At 33.2% G+C, this 15,865-nt stretch overlaps 2 protein-coding genes across 2 annotated transcripts; one reads left to right on the top strand and one right to left on the bottom strand.

Annotated features, from left to right (window-relative positions):
• Positions 1 to 932: 932 nt before the first annotated feature.
• Positions 933 to 4,644, bottom strand: LOC111241858. The gene is made up of 3 exons (XM_022782192.1): positions 3,668 to 4,644; positions 2,820 to 2,852; positions 933 to 1,000 (listed from the first exon to the last, which is right to left on the bottom strand). Exons 1-3 carry the CDS (start codon positions 4,506 to 4,508, stop codon positions 933 to 935), a joined length of 942 nt encoding a protein of 313 aa, XP_022637913.1. The 5' UTR covers positions 4,509 to 4,644.
• A 4,118-nt stretch (positions 4,645 to 8,762) lies between these two features.
• Positions 8,763 to 10,684, top strand: LOC106763490 (rust resistance kinase Lr10-like). Its single transcript, XM_014647675.1, has 2 exons — positions 8,763 to 9,459; positions 9,552 to 10,684. The coding sequence occupies exons 1-2, from the start codon at positions 8,763 to 8,765 to the stop codon at positions 10,682 to 10,684; spliced, it is 1,830 nt and encodes a 609-aa protein (XP_014503161.1).
• The last annotated feature ends 5,181 nt before the right edge of the window (positions 10,685 to 15,865 follow it).

Genomic DNA, 15,865 nt, shown 5'->3' with positions numbered 1-15,865 from the left:
ATGTTCAATAAAATGCAAAGTCTGTGAACGAGACATATTTTTGTCCTTGTGTTCGTTGTCTTAATCAAATATGGCAAGACTTAGGCAATATGCGTGACCATTTATTCATGTTCGGCATAATGAGAACTTATACCGTTTGGACTTGGCATTGAGTCCCCCGACCTAGCACATACACCTGCTAGGTACGAGCTGTGGAAGCTTGCTCGGACTAAATCTGATGGGAACATGACATCTTCCTCGGTTGCCTTGATCTCACAAAGAATTGTAAGTTCAAATTCTAAACATTGTTTGAATGTGTATTTATCATTGTATGTCTTTTAAGTAACAAAGTTTTTTTTTATGTGTAGGATGAGTTAGTTGAGCAGCAAATTCAGGGAACATTTGCTAGCCAAGGTAGGGACGACATTCTAACAACAACCATTGAAAAGCCCGAGCACCCAAGACGTGTACGTGGAGTTCCTGGGGCGATTAGTCTTCGTGACTACTTTGACCCTACACAAAAAAACACTCAATCAATGAGTCAAGAGGCACTAAGACAGATGGATCTTCAGTGGAAGGAAAGACTCGACCAAAGCATGAGATCAATGGAGCAACGGTTCATGGAGCAACTTACAAGAACAAAAAGAAATACAAAGAGCGCTTGAAGAGAAGCTGCATTCCATGACTCAGGGCACCATGGATTTGCCCACTGAAGCTCCCACAACACCTCGTATCATCACTAGAGGATCATGCTCTTCTGTAGAACCTACTAAGTATGGTGGTCAGTATAAGCTGTTGGTTGATGGGGATCCCCCACGCATTGTGGTTGTCGGACGAGTACTTGAGGGAGGGCAGACTATTCCTGGTGTTCCCATATTATCCCACCCCCTTCGTGTGACGATTGATGAGGTTCGGGATCCCCAAGCTTAGGTGCATGTACCCACTCCAGAAATTCATTTTGTGGGGGAGGCGATAGGATCATTTATAGCCTGGCCTAGAGCATTGATCATGTCACACATTGCTACTCCACAGGTATAATATTTTTATTATTAGTATTTCTATGTTAAATTTAAAAATATTTATTGATAACTTTGAAATTCTTATCATCAGTTCACACGTCCTCAGAAGCAGCCGAGACATGAGTCAGTCATAGATGAAGATAATGAGATTGCTGAAGCGGAGGATGATCCTCTATCAAAGCTAATGAAAAGATTACCCAGCTTCAATAGAGGATCAGTAGAAATATACTGGGATTTAAGAGTATTTGGTCTGCCCCCCCCCCCCCCCTCCCCTCCATGAGTCAGTATATATCACATTCAATGATGCATTGGAGATAATTAGGGGAGACAAGATGTTGAATATTTCCATCCTTCAACTATGGTGCATGTAAGATAGTTAATTTTGTCTTCCATATTAGTTTTATTTAGATTCCTAGTTTCTAAAAACTTAACTTTGTTGTTTTAGGTACATGGACATAGTAACTATAGACCAAGGTCGGTCTTCCATGTACGGATTTTTTGAACCTCAAACTATTCAACCTTCTGGTAACACACTTGAAAGAAAACAATATTATTTGCAAACATGGATGGCTGAGTCAAATAAAGACGTATACCTTGTGTCATACATTGATGGGTATGTGTTGTTTTATGTAAAAGTTCATTAAAGTTTACTTAATTAGTTTACTTAATTGGTTTACTAACTATTTTTCATGTGTGGTTTTATTGTAAAAATAAATTAATTTTTAAAAAAAACACCCAGTAGATGTCGGTTAATGCCACATCCGACATTTATATAAACATCGGTCTTCTCCAGTCCGACCTTTTATTAACGGCACCCACACAGACGTCGTTAAAAGGCCAAAATAACAGACGTCTAAAGCGTTTTCTGCAGTAGTGATAGTAAATCAATTTACTCTGGTTCATATATTAGTGAGTTGAAAAAATTTAAACCCAATCTAGCTCACTACGAACTGGTGGGTTAAACGGGTTGGCTCAATGACTCACTTATTTACAAGTTTTTTTTTTCAATTAAAAAAAAATAACAATTGTTTTTCTAATTCAAATCTAAATAAAATTCAATCTAAAATTTTAATTTCTTAAAATACAGTATTTTTAAGCAATTGTTTTATAGGAATTTAGGTGAACAAGTTTTAAACATTTCTAATCAAGTTCTAAAGCTTTAGAAGAATTCTATAAAAAAAAAGTAAATGATTTTCTTCATAAGTCTTTTTAAAGATTTTCCCAATTGAAGACAATTGGTAAAATCATGGTAAAAGCTCTTACTAGTAATTTTTTTTAAAAACATTCATCAAAAAGAGTTGTTTTATATCCTTGATTATTTCTATTATAAATTCTTTATGTTTTCTTAGTTTATTTTTTACATTATGTGTTAATTACAAGGAAATTTTTTGGAGGTTTTAGTAATTAACTAAAAGTTTAAAAACATTATTTCACTTCTTTTATACAACCCAGTTTACAATGATATAAATATATAATTATTTAATAATGTATCGATATTGTGTGTGTATATATACTACAATAATTTTAATTTAAATGCATGTTTTCAGATTCAATACTTCAAATTCTTGTTAATATAAGACATCCTTAGGTATGTTTAATCAATCATTCCGAAGGATACGTTTAGAAGAGACATGTAAAAATTTTAGAAAGACAAATAGATGTAAAATTTTTAGGAAGACACGTGTAAATATATAGTTTGCAAGTCATGTATATTAATTTGTAAAATTTCTCTTTTATGAAACTCAAATATAATTTATTTGAATTACTTAAAATTAAAATTAGTTTGAATTCTCATGATGACATATGGTTTAGTACGCGTACCTGTAAGGTATCCTTCAATTAGTGATAGAGTTCCTAAAATAATAAAAAGAAAATATTTATATACAGATAAAAATCTAAATTTAAATATTATATTATTTACATATAAATTAAAAAATAATTCACTCCAGCATATCAAATTTTAAAGGTAACTGAAATTTAGTTCAACCTTAAATATATGTTTTTTTTTTTCAAATATCTAGAAGCATCATTATTATTTAATTTTATATTCAATTATGTGCTACCCAAAATTAAACTTGAAGCTTATCTTGAAATGAATAAAATTTTATCTAGGATTTTCAACGTTAATAATTTAGGAAATTAGTACATTTTAAAAATTTTACAAATAAATAAGATGTGTTTTAAAATATACGTAGTTTTAAAATATAATTTTACTTTCTATTTTTCTAAACTGAGGTTTCGTTTTACAAAATAATTTTTTAATTTTAAAAATATAAGAAGTTGAAATGTTAACACCATAAAGTGTATATCTTTTTCTAATTCAGGTAAATATTTTTAACAAAGATTAGTAAATTTTAAAACAATTACTGGAAATAAATAAATAGAGATTTTGAACATAGATATTTTTATAAACAGATTATTTTAAAAAAAAAATCTGATTTCTACGTTTTTTTAAGTGAATTATGTTTCACACTATAAGTTTAATTTTTAAAAAAATATAAGAAAGTGGTAGTCTGAACACCTTCACCGTGTTATGGAAAGTGATGTTTTGAAACAAAGTTTTTTTAATCAAAACACAATTTATTCATATTTGTAGTTTTATAAAGTTTAGAAATTTAGAAAAAAATAATGATAAATGAAGACGATAAGAGGCGAAGAACAAATCTCACCACAATTGCTGACATAGTAATTGAACTTACGACAACCTATGCATTGAATTTGTTGCGTGGTTTGATCGAGGAAGCAAGAGATACCAACTCCACAATAATGCCTACAGACAACTGGTAACCAAGTTAACCAAAATCCTTCTTCCAGAGATTTAAGGATATCAGCATAGGAAACGTTCCTGTCATGTGTCCACTCTCTATAGGAAACATCACTGCCATGTGTCCAGTTTAGGAAGGTAGCAACCTTTAATCTGCATCCGGGCTTCACGTCCATCACTGTAAATTCCGGATCAAACTCCTCACCGCGATCCAGCACGGCGTAGGTATAGCCTCCGGAATCACAACCGCCGCCGGATTTCACTTTCACATATCGAGGATCATCACTCACTCGGTAACTACAGTTTAGAAACACTACTTTTGCAGGCTTATACCCATACTCATCCCCGGACAAAGTAATCAGCCTATCATTGTCAGGTGCACTGAAATTTTGTGTGTACAAGAAATAGCGAGGAAACGAGCAAGAAGTGTCCTCCACAACACCTGGATCAATCAGTCGGATTTGGTACCTATCGTAATTGATTTCCTCCACAAAGTATTTCCCTGAAAACAGTGTAACCAATGTTCTGTTATTCACGCAATCAAATTCATACCGGGGAAGGCCGCAACCGCGAGGGTCGTCTTTCAGTCGGAATGGATGTTTTATGTGGCGAATTTCGCCGCACGAAGAAGATGGACAGGATGTGCCATGCTTGGCGCAGCAAGTTTGGTGGAATAGCAGGAGAATGGTGGCCATAGAGAGAACCACCAATTGTGCGCAGCGACTGCAACAAGGTAAAACAGACATTGTTATCTCTTCTCCTCAAATTGGAGGAAATGACACTTAAATATTACCAATGGCCGGACTACTACCTCAAATTATTAATAAATGATGGTTGATTTTTTAAATCGATTATATATGTGTAGCTCGTTATATCCCTTTAATCCTCTTCCTTTAAATTACTATTTTTTTTAATTTATCATATAATTTAAGAAAATTATATTAACTTTTATTTAATATTTAATTTAATAACTTGTATAATTTTATATTTAATTATTTTTATTTTTTCTAATTATTTAATTTTTATTTCATTATTACTTATATTTTTGTTTGATATTTATATTATTATTATTATTATTATTATTATTATTATTTCTATTTTGTATTTGATATTTATATTATTATTATTACTACCGTTTTATATCTTTGTTAAGACTTATTTTATGTAAAAAGATTGTTTAATAAATATTTGGATGTAGGTAAGATAAGAATTTCATATATATATATATATATATATATAAAGAAAAGGGTAAATTGTTACTCGAGGAGGATAAAATAAAAATTGTTTTCACATGTCAAAATTGGGGTTCGTTCTTTATTTATTTATTTATTTTCATTTTGATATAAATTACATGTATTAGTATAACGAAAAGTTTTAGTATTGATTTTTTTGGTTATTTTATTTTTGTTACAATAAACATATATATATTTTGTTATAAATTACATATATATTTTAGAGTTTAAGTTTTAATATAAAGTTTGTACTTTAGGAATAGATTTTGGTTGGTAATACAACCAAAACATAAAACAATTAAACAAAGATAAAAGCAGTATGTCTCACTCAAACGAAAGCAAGAAAAAAATTAGAGTGAAAGTGACCAAAACTAATTGTTCAAACTCGAACCAACAATCAACACAACAATAATCATGTGGTATCTCAAGCGCAATAAATCAAGACAAACACAAACATGTAATGTTGCAATGTCTTAATGCAAAAAGATGACAATGACCACCAAAATGCACTGACAACACCAAAACCAAAAGACAAACATCATTAGGAGAAGGAAGAGAAAAATAAGAACGAAAAAAAGATAAACAAGAAACGAGAAGGAAGATATGCGATAATGAATACAAAAATGAAAATCAACAAGTTTTGGAAGTTCCACATACATCGACTAGAGATAAGACCAATTTATATTACATAAGTGGGGTGCAAATCTCACCTTACAAGCCGGTTTTGTAGGGTTGAGTTAGACTTAAACTCACTTTGTAATATGGTATCAGAGCCTGGTTGAAGCATATCCTAGACATTTCTTGTTTCTTGGACATTTTTATTCCACTTGTTGTCGATCAGCTATTGGACCATCCAATTTATACTATCACGCACGAGATGTCTATACCTCGGCGTGAACGGGGTGTATTGGAAGTCTCACATTGACTAAAGATAAGACCAATTTATAATATATATAAGTGGGGTGCAAACCTCACCTTACAAGCCAGTTTTGTGGGGTTGAGTTAGGCTTAAACCCATTTTCTAAAAACAAGGACTATAGTGGAGGTAAATATGAAATAATCAAAGCCTAGTCTCTTGTTGCTAGGGTATAGGCTTCGATTTAACCTAAACTGAAGCCTATACTTTGAAACCTATGGTAAAACCTTTCAAAAAAGTAGTAATATTTTTGAAATCATTTACAAAAACTTTAGTTCTAAGATAATCAAAGTGCATACCTTGACCTCTCACAAGTACAAGCTTCGATTCCTCTATACCATGAGGTCAAAGTATAGGCTTTAGCTATTTTAGAACTGAAAGCCTATACTTATAATTAAAAAAATATCACTACATTTTGAAAAACTTCGTATTTCTTGAAATTGAAACCTATTAGGGAAAATTAAATCATCTTTTTGAAATGATTATAAAGTTTGATTGAATGAAATAAATATTAAGTTATATATAGATGATCATTTATAGGATTAATTATTAAAATTAAATATACTTAAATATTACATATAATTAATTAGTTTTTTTTTATTTCTTTTAAATATGATCAATTTTATTAAGTTGTTATTGAATATTTTCTTTTTTTTTTCTTAAACTTGTATTTGATTTAATGATTTTTTATTTGTTTTCTCACTTAATCCTAATGTGTTATGAGTATTGATGTTTGGGCATTCATTCCTATAACATTCTTTTGTTTTCTTGGATGAATCTAATTATCACTACTTTTATTTTAATTTAGTATTTGTTTTAATATTTTATGTGAAAACAATTATAATTTCGATTACGTTCCAACACTTAGAACAGGACCTATTGTGCATGTATTGTGACTGAAACCAGGAGTTGTGAGAATACTCATCTAGTTTAGGGTAACAGGTGGTTATTCGTTGACCGAGACCAGGAACGGTGAGAATACTCAGTTCTAATCTTGTTGAAGATTATAGTGGAACTCTTTGCGGAGAAGACTTGATGTAGCTCAGGTGGAGCGAACCAATATAAAATATTTGTGCATTCACTTCTTCTCTTAATTAAAGGTTTCTCTTAAAAAACTTGTAGTTGTGTTTCATTTCTAAAATACAAGAACCTTCCAAGCTAAACGATTACTCTTGAATATAGGAAGTTCTTATAAACTCTACAAAGTACATTTTGAATAACACGACAAAAACATTTCTTGTTATAATCCTTTATTAGGTCGAGCATCTAAACATGTAAAAGAAATCATAAAGCTCGAGAATTGCTATATCAAAAGGGTTGCAAAAAGAATTTTTTCATTAACACTATTCNCCCCCCCCCCCCTCTAGTGTTTTTCAAGTACTTCACTTGTGGTTTGCATTTGTGTCATTATGGGGGTTAATGTTGATGCCCTTACTATGGCTAGTGTGTGTACTACTGGTGTTCTTGTTCACATGCTAGTGATGGTGCCTGGGTTCATGTTGTTGTTGGTGGTCTCCATGTTGATTATTGTTGTTCATTGGTCATTCCTTTATGCTCACTAAGTTTGTCACACATGCCTTTAGTTTTCTCCTTTCTTTAGTGTTTCCCTCTTCATTCTTCCCTCTCTTGGTGTCCCTCTCCTCTAGTAGTCTTTCCTATAGTTCTTCATTCCCTCCAACCTACATTTGGGATTACTAATTGTAATATTGTATATATTTTTTAAAATTTAATTACCATTTCTTATTTTTAAACTTTAGATAGTATTTAATTTTAAAATGTATACTAAATCTAGTGATTGAGAATCACAGATTTATCATGATCAATCAAACCATGCTTCTAACAACCAATTAAATTTAATTAGCTATATTATAATTTACTAGCTTCTCTTTCGTGATAGATGCTCCTAAACTCAAAAGGTGCTCTAGACAAGCTTTATCACACACATTGCTCTATGTGTCCACAAAGAACTCTAATCAACGATTAGAACACACCATTACAATCATAACCAAACAGAAATTCACCTTGAACCCTTTAACATCGTATACAAATTCATAACCCCCACATGCAACAAATTTATTCAAGACTCAAGGAAAAAGTAAAAGATGAACTTACTTTCAAAATTTTGATATGGTACGATTATAAACCTCAATGTCAGAAGTCCTATTATATACTCAATCTTCAAACAAATAAAGGATGAAGTAAGAGATATAAAGAGAATGTAAAAAAGAGTTTAGAAAAAGGTTTTAAAAAGATTATAATTCTTTTAAATAAAACTCAACTAATAAAAAATTATATTTATAATATTAACTTTTTAAATAATAAAATAATCAAATGTTATCTTTTAAAAATCACTACTACTCTTAATTATTTTCTACATTCGCGTTTTAGCAATTTAAATAATATGTACTTATCTATATGTATATTAATCACATTTAATACATTACCAATATTATTCAACCAAATTATTGAATTTTTAACAATAGTCTTGAAAAATTATTTGTAAGGTTATTCACACGGATTATTAGACTAGCTTATTCATTTAAAAATTTTTAATATCTTGAAATTTGATTTTTAATAAAAAGTAAATTTAAAAGAGTAAGACGATCCACTATAAATATCATGTTAATTAATCCCACCAAAAACACAAGGCACAGGACAGGAAAAGGCGGGTTATTTCCCTATCTAGCTTGTTCATGTAAAATTATACCACGTCTTGGCATTTTCTTCTTAAAAAAAGAAAATCCAGACCAATAAATCATTGAATTCACTTACCAGTAAGACAAGGCGGAGTTTCTGGTACATCCAGCCGGCGCAATCCGGCCATGTTAAACATGATATGACAAGAAAATAACATGAAACTGCAAATCAACATGCTTAATTTTCAGAAGCTGTCTCTTCTATGGACGCTGCTGTTTCTGGTAGGGAATCCTGCGACCGGCAATAACCACTGCGCTGATAAATGTGGCAACGTTCGCATTCAATTTCCATTTTATCTCAGAAATAAAAACTTGAATCACACCACCGACTACCCGCCTGAGTTCGGTCTGTTATGCACCCAACAAAATGAGCCCATTCTGGAGCTGCCTGCACTTCCGATACAATTGTTTGTCAGAGAAATTGATTACGAATCTACGCTAATTGAAATATATGACCCCCAAAATTGCCTTCCCGATCAACTCTTGAAACTCGGCAATGCATCCATCTCTCCATTCCGATTCCCCAAAAGTCTTGGTCGTCCTCCTCCTAAGTTTGACGTTTCCTTCTTCTGTTGCGACTCATTGTCGTGCCCTATTTCGCTACTAGAATCCCACAACGACGTTGTTGATCCTCGATTAGTATCCTGCACGAAGCTGAAAGATGTTTCCGTCGAATGGTTGTATTGGTATAATGGGGTGAAGTTAGTTATGGAATGGTCAAAACCTGACTGTGGATACTGTGAAGCACAGGGCCAAAAATGTAAATGGAGGAATGGTACTAACGGTGGAACTGAATGTTATGCTTGCCGAACAAAAAGGATTCCCACGTCAGCTTTCATCCACATTGCTGCAGGTGTGCAGTATTACAGTGATTATTATGTTATGGTTTTGCTATTTTGTTGATTCCAACAACCTCATTTGTTTAACTTATTTTCTCACCAACAGGGGGAGTAGTTGGTTTGATACTTTTGCTGCTACTGGTCAAGGCATTGTTTTATGCGTATGACTATTATGAAAAGAGAGGAGAAGACCAGACTCGAATAGAGAAATTCTTGGAGGATTACAGGGCAATGAAGCCTACCAGGTTCACTTACGCTGACATCAAGAGAATCACAAATGGTTTTAGTGAGAGTTTAGGGGAAGGATCTCATGGAGCAGTGTTCAAAGGAATGCTCTCTCGTGAAATTCTTGTTGCTGTGAAGATACTCAAAGACACAGTGGGAGATGGGAAGGATTTCATAAATGAAGTGAGGGCCATTGGGAAAATTCATCACGTTCACATTGTTCGTCTGCTTGGTTTCTGCGCAGATGAGTTCCACCGTGCTCTCGTCTACGATTTCTTTCCAAATGGGTCGTTGCAGAGATTCTTGGCTCCAGCGGACAACAAGGATGTTTTCCTTGGTTGGGAGAAGTTGCAACAAATTGCTCTTGGTGTTGGCAGAGGAATTGAGTATCTCCACCTCGGCTGTGATCATAGAATTCTTCACTTTGACATCAATCCTCACAATGTTTTGCTAGATAACCTTTTTGTCCCAAAAATCACTGATTTTGGACTAGCCAAGTTGTGTCCGAAAAATCAGAGCACGGTGTCGATGACTGCAGCCAGGGGAACTTTGGGCTACATTGCACCTGAGGTTTTCTCTCGGAACTTTGGTAACGTGTCTTACAAGTCTGACATTTACAGCTACGGGATGTTGCTCTTAGAAATGGTTGGAGGAAGAAAGAATACCTATGTCTCAGTTGAGGACAGGTTCCAAGTTCTGTATCCAGAGTGGATCCATAACTTGGTGGAAGGAAAAGATGTGCAAATTAGCCTTGAGGATGATGCAGATGCTAAAATTATCAAGAAACTTGCCATTGTAGGACTTTGGTGCATTCAGTGGAACCCAGCGGATCGTCCTTCCATGAAAACTGTGGTACAAATGCTTGAAGGGGATGATGGATGTGAATTAGTAGCACACCCTTCTCCTTTTCATATTTCTGGTTCTTCAACAATAAATACCGTTGTTCCGGCAAGACGTCAAAATTTTGAGTTGGAGGTTATTCATGAAATGGAAGAAAACAGTGATCACTTTTAGTTTCCTTCAGTTGTGTATATATTTATAGGAGTTTGAAGATTTATCAACAGTTTTTAAAGTTTAATCATTACCCATATAAACATTTTTTTTGCTTCTCACATCATACAAATAATTTTGTTGCTTCTATAACATTTGTATTGATTGAATGGTTACACAAAATTCGTTCCTTTTATGCTTCCACTTATTGTTCTTGTGTAAATATAACCTTATAGCCTTGATCTTAACTGTATATCTATTCGGTTGAATTAAAAATAGGCTAAAATAGGTTTTTTTTTAACACATTTATTTTCAATTTTTGTTAACAAAACAAAAAGGTTTCATTTTAGTACAAAAATTAGAATTTCATTTATTAAGTGATATTATACTAATAAAAAGTAGACATGGTGATATATTTATAATAAATAAGAAAAAAATTTATATTAATTTTAATTATAATAGTATAAAAAATATTTTTTTTATTTGTAATAAGAGAGCTTCCAATTTGACACAGTGTGAACCAGATCTGAATAGAAGGTGTTGTCACTTGTATTAAGGTGTTGCCTTCTCTGATGAGGGTCACTGACACATTGAAGATCTAGCGTGGTTGCGTTTTGCAACAACGAGCAAGGCAATATAGTTTCATATGTTGTTCGGGGTATCAGATCTACTACAGGCACGATGGAGCTTACATTCAACATGGCTTGCAATGCAAATTTATACATAGTGAACTATTTCATGTTGGTGAAGCTTGCTTGGAGTGGTGTCTATGACTGTTAGAGTTGTTCATCATGTGCTAACGAAGATAATGGATTTGTGAATTTGGGTTCTTGTATATCAATTGTTATGAAGAAATTAGAACTAGAAGAAAAGTTTATGTCAACATGAGATTCATTTAGTCAACAAATGTGAATTTATGAAATTTTGGGATAATTTAGACGAATTTTTCTAAATTGATTGTATTTTTAATCCGTATAAAAAGTTATAACTCTAAAATCGATATAAAAACCTTTTTAATTAGTGCAAGATGTTTTTTACACTAATATTAATATATATATATATATATATGTATATATGTATATATATATATATATATATGTATGTATGTGTGTATATATGTATGTATGTGTGTATATATGTATGTGTGTGTGAGAGATAAATCAGTTATTTCTGTGTGATAATGTCTAATTGGTCATTTAGCAACAATAATTACACGTATAGTGCAAACAAAATTATATATATTGTATTAGAATAAATTATTTTTTATATATCAAATGGTTCCAAAAATAAAACTCGATATCAATTTGTTTGATTTCACCTTAAAACTGTATTTTAAGAAATTTCATCTTAACACCAACTGACCTTAAGTTTCCACTCTTTAAATTGGTCCTTCAACTATGTTAGTTAATATCGTTTATTTTCTCTGCTTGTGTTTCTCTTCGTCTATATAAACATGACTCTTCTTCATTAATAACAATTTTACTCCCAAGCTTTTACTTTCATATTTTCTCTCTCGTTCGTCTCTATATCCTTCTTCTTTGCATTATCAGTCTATACTACGATATATTCCTACTTTCTATCAGTGGTATCAGTTAACCTAGGTTCCGAACTAGGGTTTAAGGGAGGCATCATGTGTCTAGGTGCAGTGCGGTTAGCCAAGAAAGACGTTCAAAGAAAGAAGTTCTTGAAGCAAAAAGCAAGTGTTAATGGCTGACCTTTCTACGATAAATTTTCTTGTTCTTTTAGACAAGAATTGGAGTAGATGGAGCACCCAGATGCGAGTCGTATTCCGCGTACAAGGCGTCAACAGTGTGGTAGAAGGAGTAGAGTCTGTGACTGATCTTTGCGGCACAGAAGACCAAAAGAAGGAGTTCAAACAGAAAAATGATAAGGCTTTTCTGATTATCCATCAATGTGTGGATGATATGCATTTTGAGAAGATTTATAACGCGACTACAGCTAGGGAAGCATGGAATATCTGTTGGAAAACATGTTGGCTTCTTTATTTCACCAAGAGGGGAGTGAATTGGTGTTGTTTCAAAAACACTTTCTTTTCGCAATCTTGCAATCAAAGTATAAAGTGTTTTGAAATTTCTTGAATTACAAGTAATCAGAATATGTATGCAGCGAAAATTACGTAGTTGACTGCATAAAGAATAAAGTCGACTGGAATGTAAAAGATAAGGGATAGAGAAATGAGAACACAAATTTTTATACTGGTTCGACCAATAATGCCTACATTTAGTGTCCTTCCAACCCAGGAAGCAAATGCATTATAATGGTTGCGATTTTCACAACAAGGAATTTATAGAAGACCTCCACGTCAAAAATATAAATCTCCTCTCTAACCCAAAACCAAAATATAGCTGAACAACACAATCAGACTTGCAGCGAGAATACCCTCTTCTGCAATCTGCAACACCACTTTGAACCATCCTCAAAGTGAACTATCCTCCTGTATCACAACAGGTCCAGTTCCATTCGTCTTCACAGGATGCCAAGCCTCTCAGATAAATTCCAGCAGTCTTCACAGGATGCCAAGCCTACACAATCAATAAAAGAAGCACCTTCTTGTGCAGATGTTGATTAGCCAATGAACGCGCAATTGAATCTCCTCTTTGAATCTCTTTCAAGAAAGATCACCACCGTCTTCTTGGAGAATTCTTGGAGTAACGAGAAATCTGAAATAGAAATGAAATTGTTAGATCATCAAAAGTCTTGTGAACAAACTAGTGTTCAGTCTATTTATAAATTTCTGTTAAACTGACAAATTCTCAGTCGAATGTGCTACTAATTCAATCAACTGTATTATACAGTTATAACAGTTTAGTCAACATAGTAGCCTATGGTCAACAGATAACAGAACTCATTTAATACAGTTGAACAAGTCATCAATGCTCAACTAACTTTTAAAAATATAGTCGTTAGAGTGCAAGAGCATAACAGAATTCCAAAACAAACAACAGATACAGTCGAATATGTAAAATCCAATATCAAATGTCACATTGGTAAACACTTTGCAATTCTTTTCTTCTCAAAAAAGCACATAACACTGATCTTCAAAATCTGTACAAAGGTTTTAGCATAGTCGAATCCATTAGTAATGTAGTCGACTTTACTAGAACTTTGTAGCACAAGAATAAGTTCGTAAAAGTGCTTGTGATTTCTTGCTTTAAAATATGTGCAGTAAAACATATGAAATGATGCATAGCACACAACACATTAAAGCATATACACATGTTCCAGAAATATATTAATCAATCAATACAAGAACATGTAACATAGTACATACACATGTTCAACAGATATCACAGTTTAATCAGCATAAGGACACATAATGCAGCAACAACATGTACTTATTATTAAGCAATGTGTTGTTATCATAAAAAACTAGATTGATATAGAAATTGTGTTGTCAACAATCTCAATAATATCTTGATACGTTGCCATTCTGGAGGAGAAAAGGTTAAGAAAGTAAGACTAAAGGCATTGAGGAGGTAGTATGAACATTTGCTGATGGAGGAAGGTGATAGAGTAAGTGAGTTCTTTAACCAAATATTGTCAGTTGCGAATCAGATGAAAGGTTGTGGTGAAGCCATTACAGACCTCATGATAATCGAAAAGATTATGAGATCAATGCCTTTGGTGTTTGATCACATCGTGGTAGCCATCAAGGAATCCAGAGATCTTGAAAAAATCAAGATAGAGGAACTCCAAAGCTCGTTGGAGGCATATGAGATAATGATGCGGAAGAAAAACCTTCTCAAATGTGATGATCAGACGTTAAAGGTCCAACACGTCAAAGGTGAAGGAAAGAAGAAGTTTAACAATTGGAAAGGCAAATCCACTGCCAAAAGAAATGGAGGAACAACAATAGCAGAAATGATCAAGAAGAAAAGAGTGACTCTTCTAAGAGAAAAGGTGGATCAAAGAAACATTATAAGAAGAAAGATAGGAAAAATGTAGAATGCTTCACATGTCACAAGAAGGGACATTTCCCGTACGAGTGCTATTCAAATAAAGGTGTTCAAAATAAGAAAGTTCAGAACAAGGAAGCACATATGGTGAAAAAAGAGTAAGATTCAGAACCTCTAATCCTTATGGTTACAAGCACCTCAGAGAGTTTTGAGTCTTTAAAGAAATCGTGGTATGTGGACTCAGGGTGCTCAAACCATATGACATACAATAGAGAATAAATTATAGACTTGGATGAGTCCAAGAAAAGCAAGGTCAGAGTTGCAGATAACAACACGTTGAGAGTTGAAGATATCAGAAATATCATCATCAGAAAGAAGGACAGGCTGTATGCAACAATAGAAAATGTTCTTCTTGTACCAGAGATGAAATGCAACCTATTAAGTGTGGGTCAGCTAATAGAAAAGGGCTTCACGGTGATTATGGGAAACAATGGTTAGATGGAGGTAATTTGCTTGTTGCTAACACTTACCGACGGCGTCTGCCCCTCGGTAATTACCGAAGGGCGAAAGCCTTTGGTAACAGTCGAAAAAAAAGAAAGTCATATTTGTGTTTGTTATCCAACCACAAATACCTACATAACAAGGTTCACAACAACACAGACAGACTTGGATACAAGTTTCAAACCACAGACAGAGCTGCATTTTGTGCATCTCAAAATCATCCAAGAATATCATTGATGAAAAAAGGCATATAATATGATTTGTAAAGTTGAATATGAAATGTGAAACATAAAACAATATCATCCATGACCAAAGATAATGTACCAAAATCATGATGTACTAAAATTCAAATGTACTAAAATTCAAATGTACTAACTAACACCTATGATCAATAACAAAATAAAACTAAAATACTACATAGTCATCAGAATCATGTTCATCATCCTGTTGATCCTTTGTAGATGGTTGGACTGATGTGGGCTGCTGACGGACGATGGGTGACGGGGAGGGTCGTGACTGGGTCGTGTTGATATTGAAGGGGGTAATTTTCGAAGAGTAAAGCGCAGCGGAATTAAAAATACAGAGAGGGGAAAGCGTGTTCCATCACAGTTAAAATGAAATTGGTCCTTTTAGTAAAAATAATTTTCTTTCAGAAAATTAAACAAACAGTTGACATACGTAAAATAAAATGAGTGTAGGGAAAAGAAAAATCACACGAGTATTTTTATACTGGTTCGATTCAACAGAATCTACGTCCAGTCGTTAATCACTACAAAGAGTGATTAAC

This window comes from Vigna radiata, chromosome 6 (assembly GCF_000741045.1).
Source record: "Vigna radiata var. radiata cultivar VC1973A chromosome 6, Vradiata_ver6, whole genome shotgun sequence".
Classification (NCBI taxonomy): Eukaryota; Viridiplantae; Streptophyta; class Magnoliopsida; order Fabales; family Fabaceae; genus Vigna; species Vigna radiata.
This window is presented reverse-complemented; position numbering and strand designations above follow the sequence as displayed.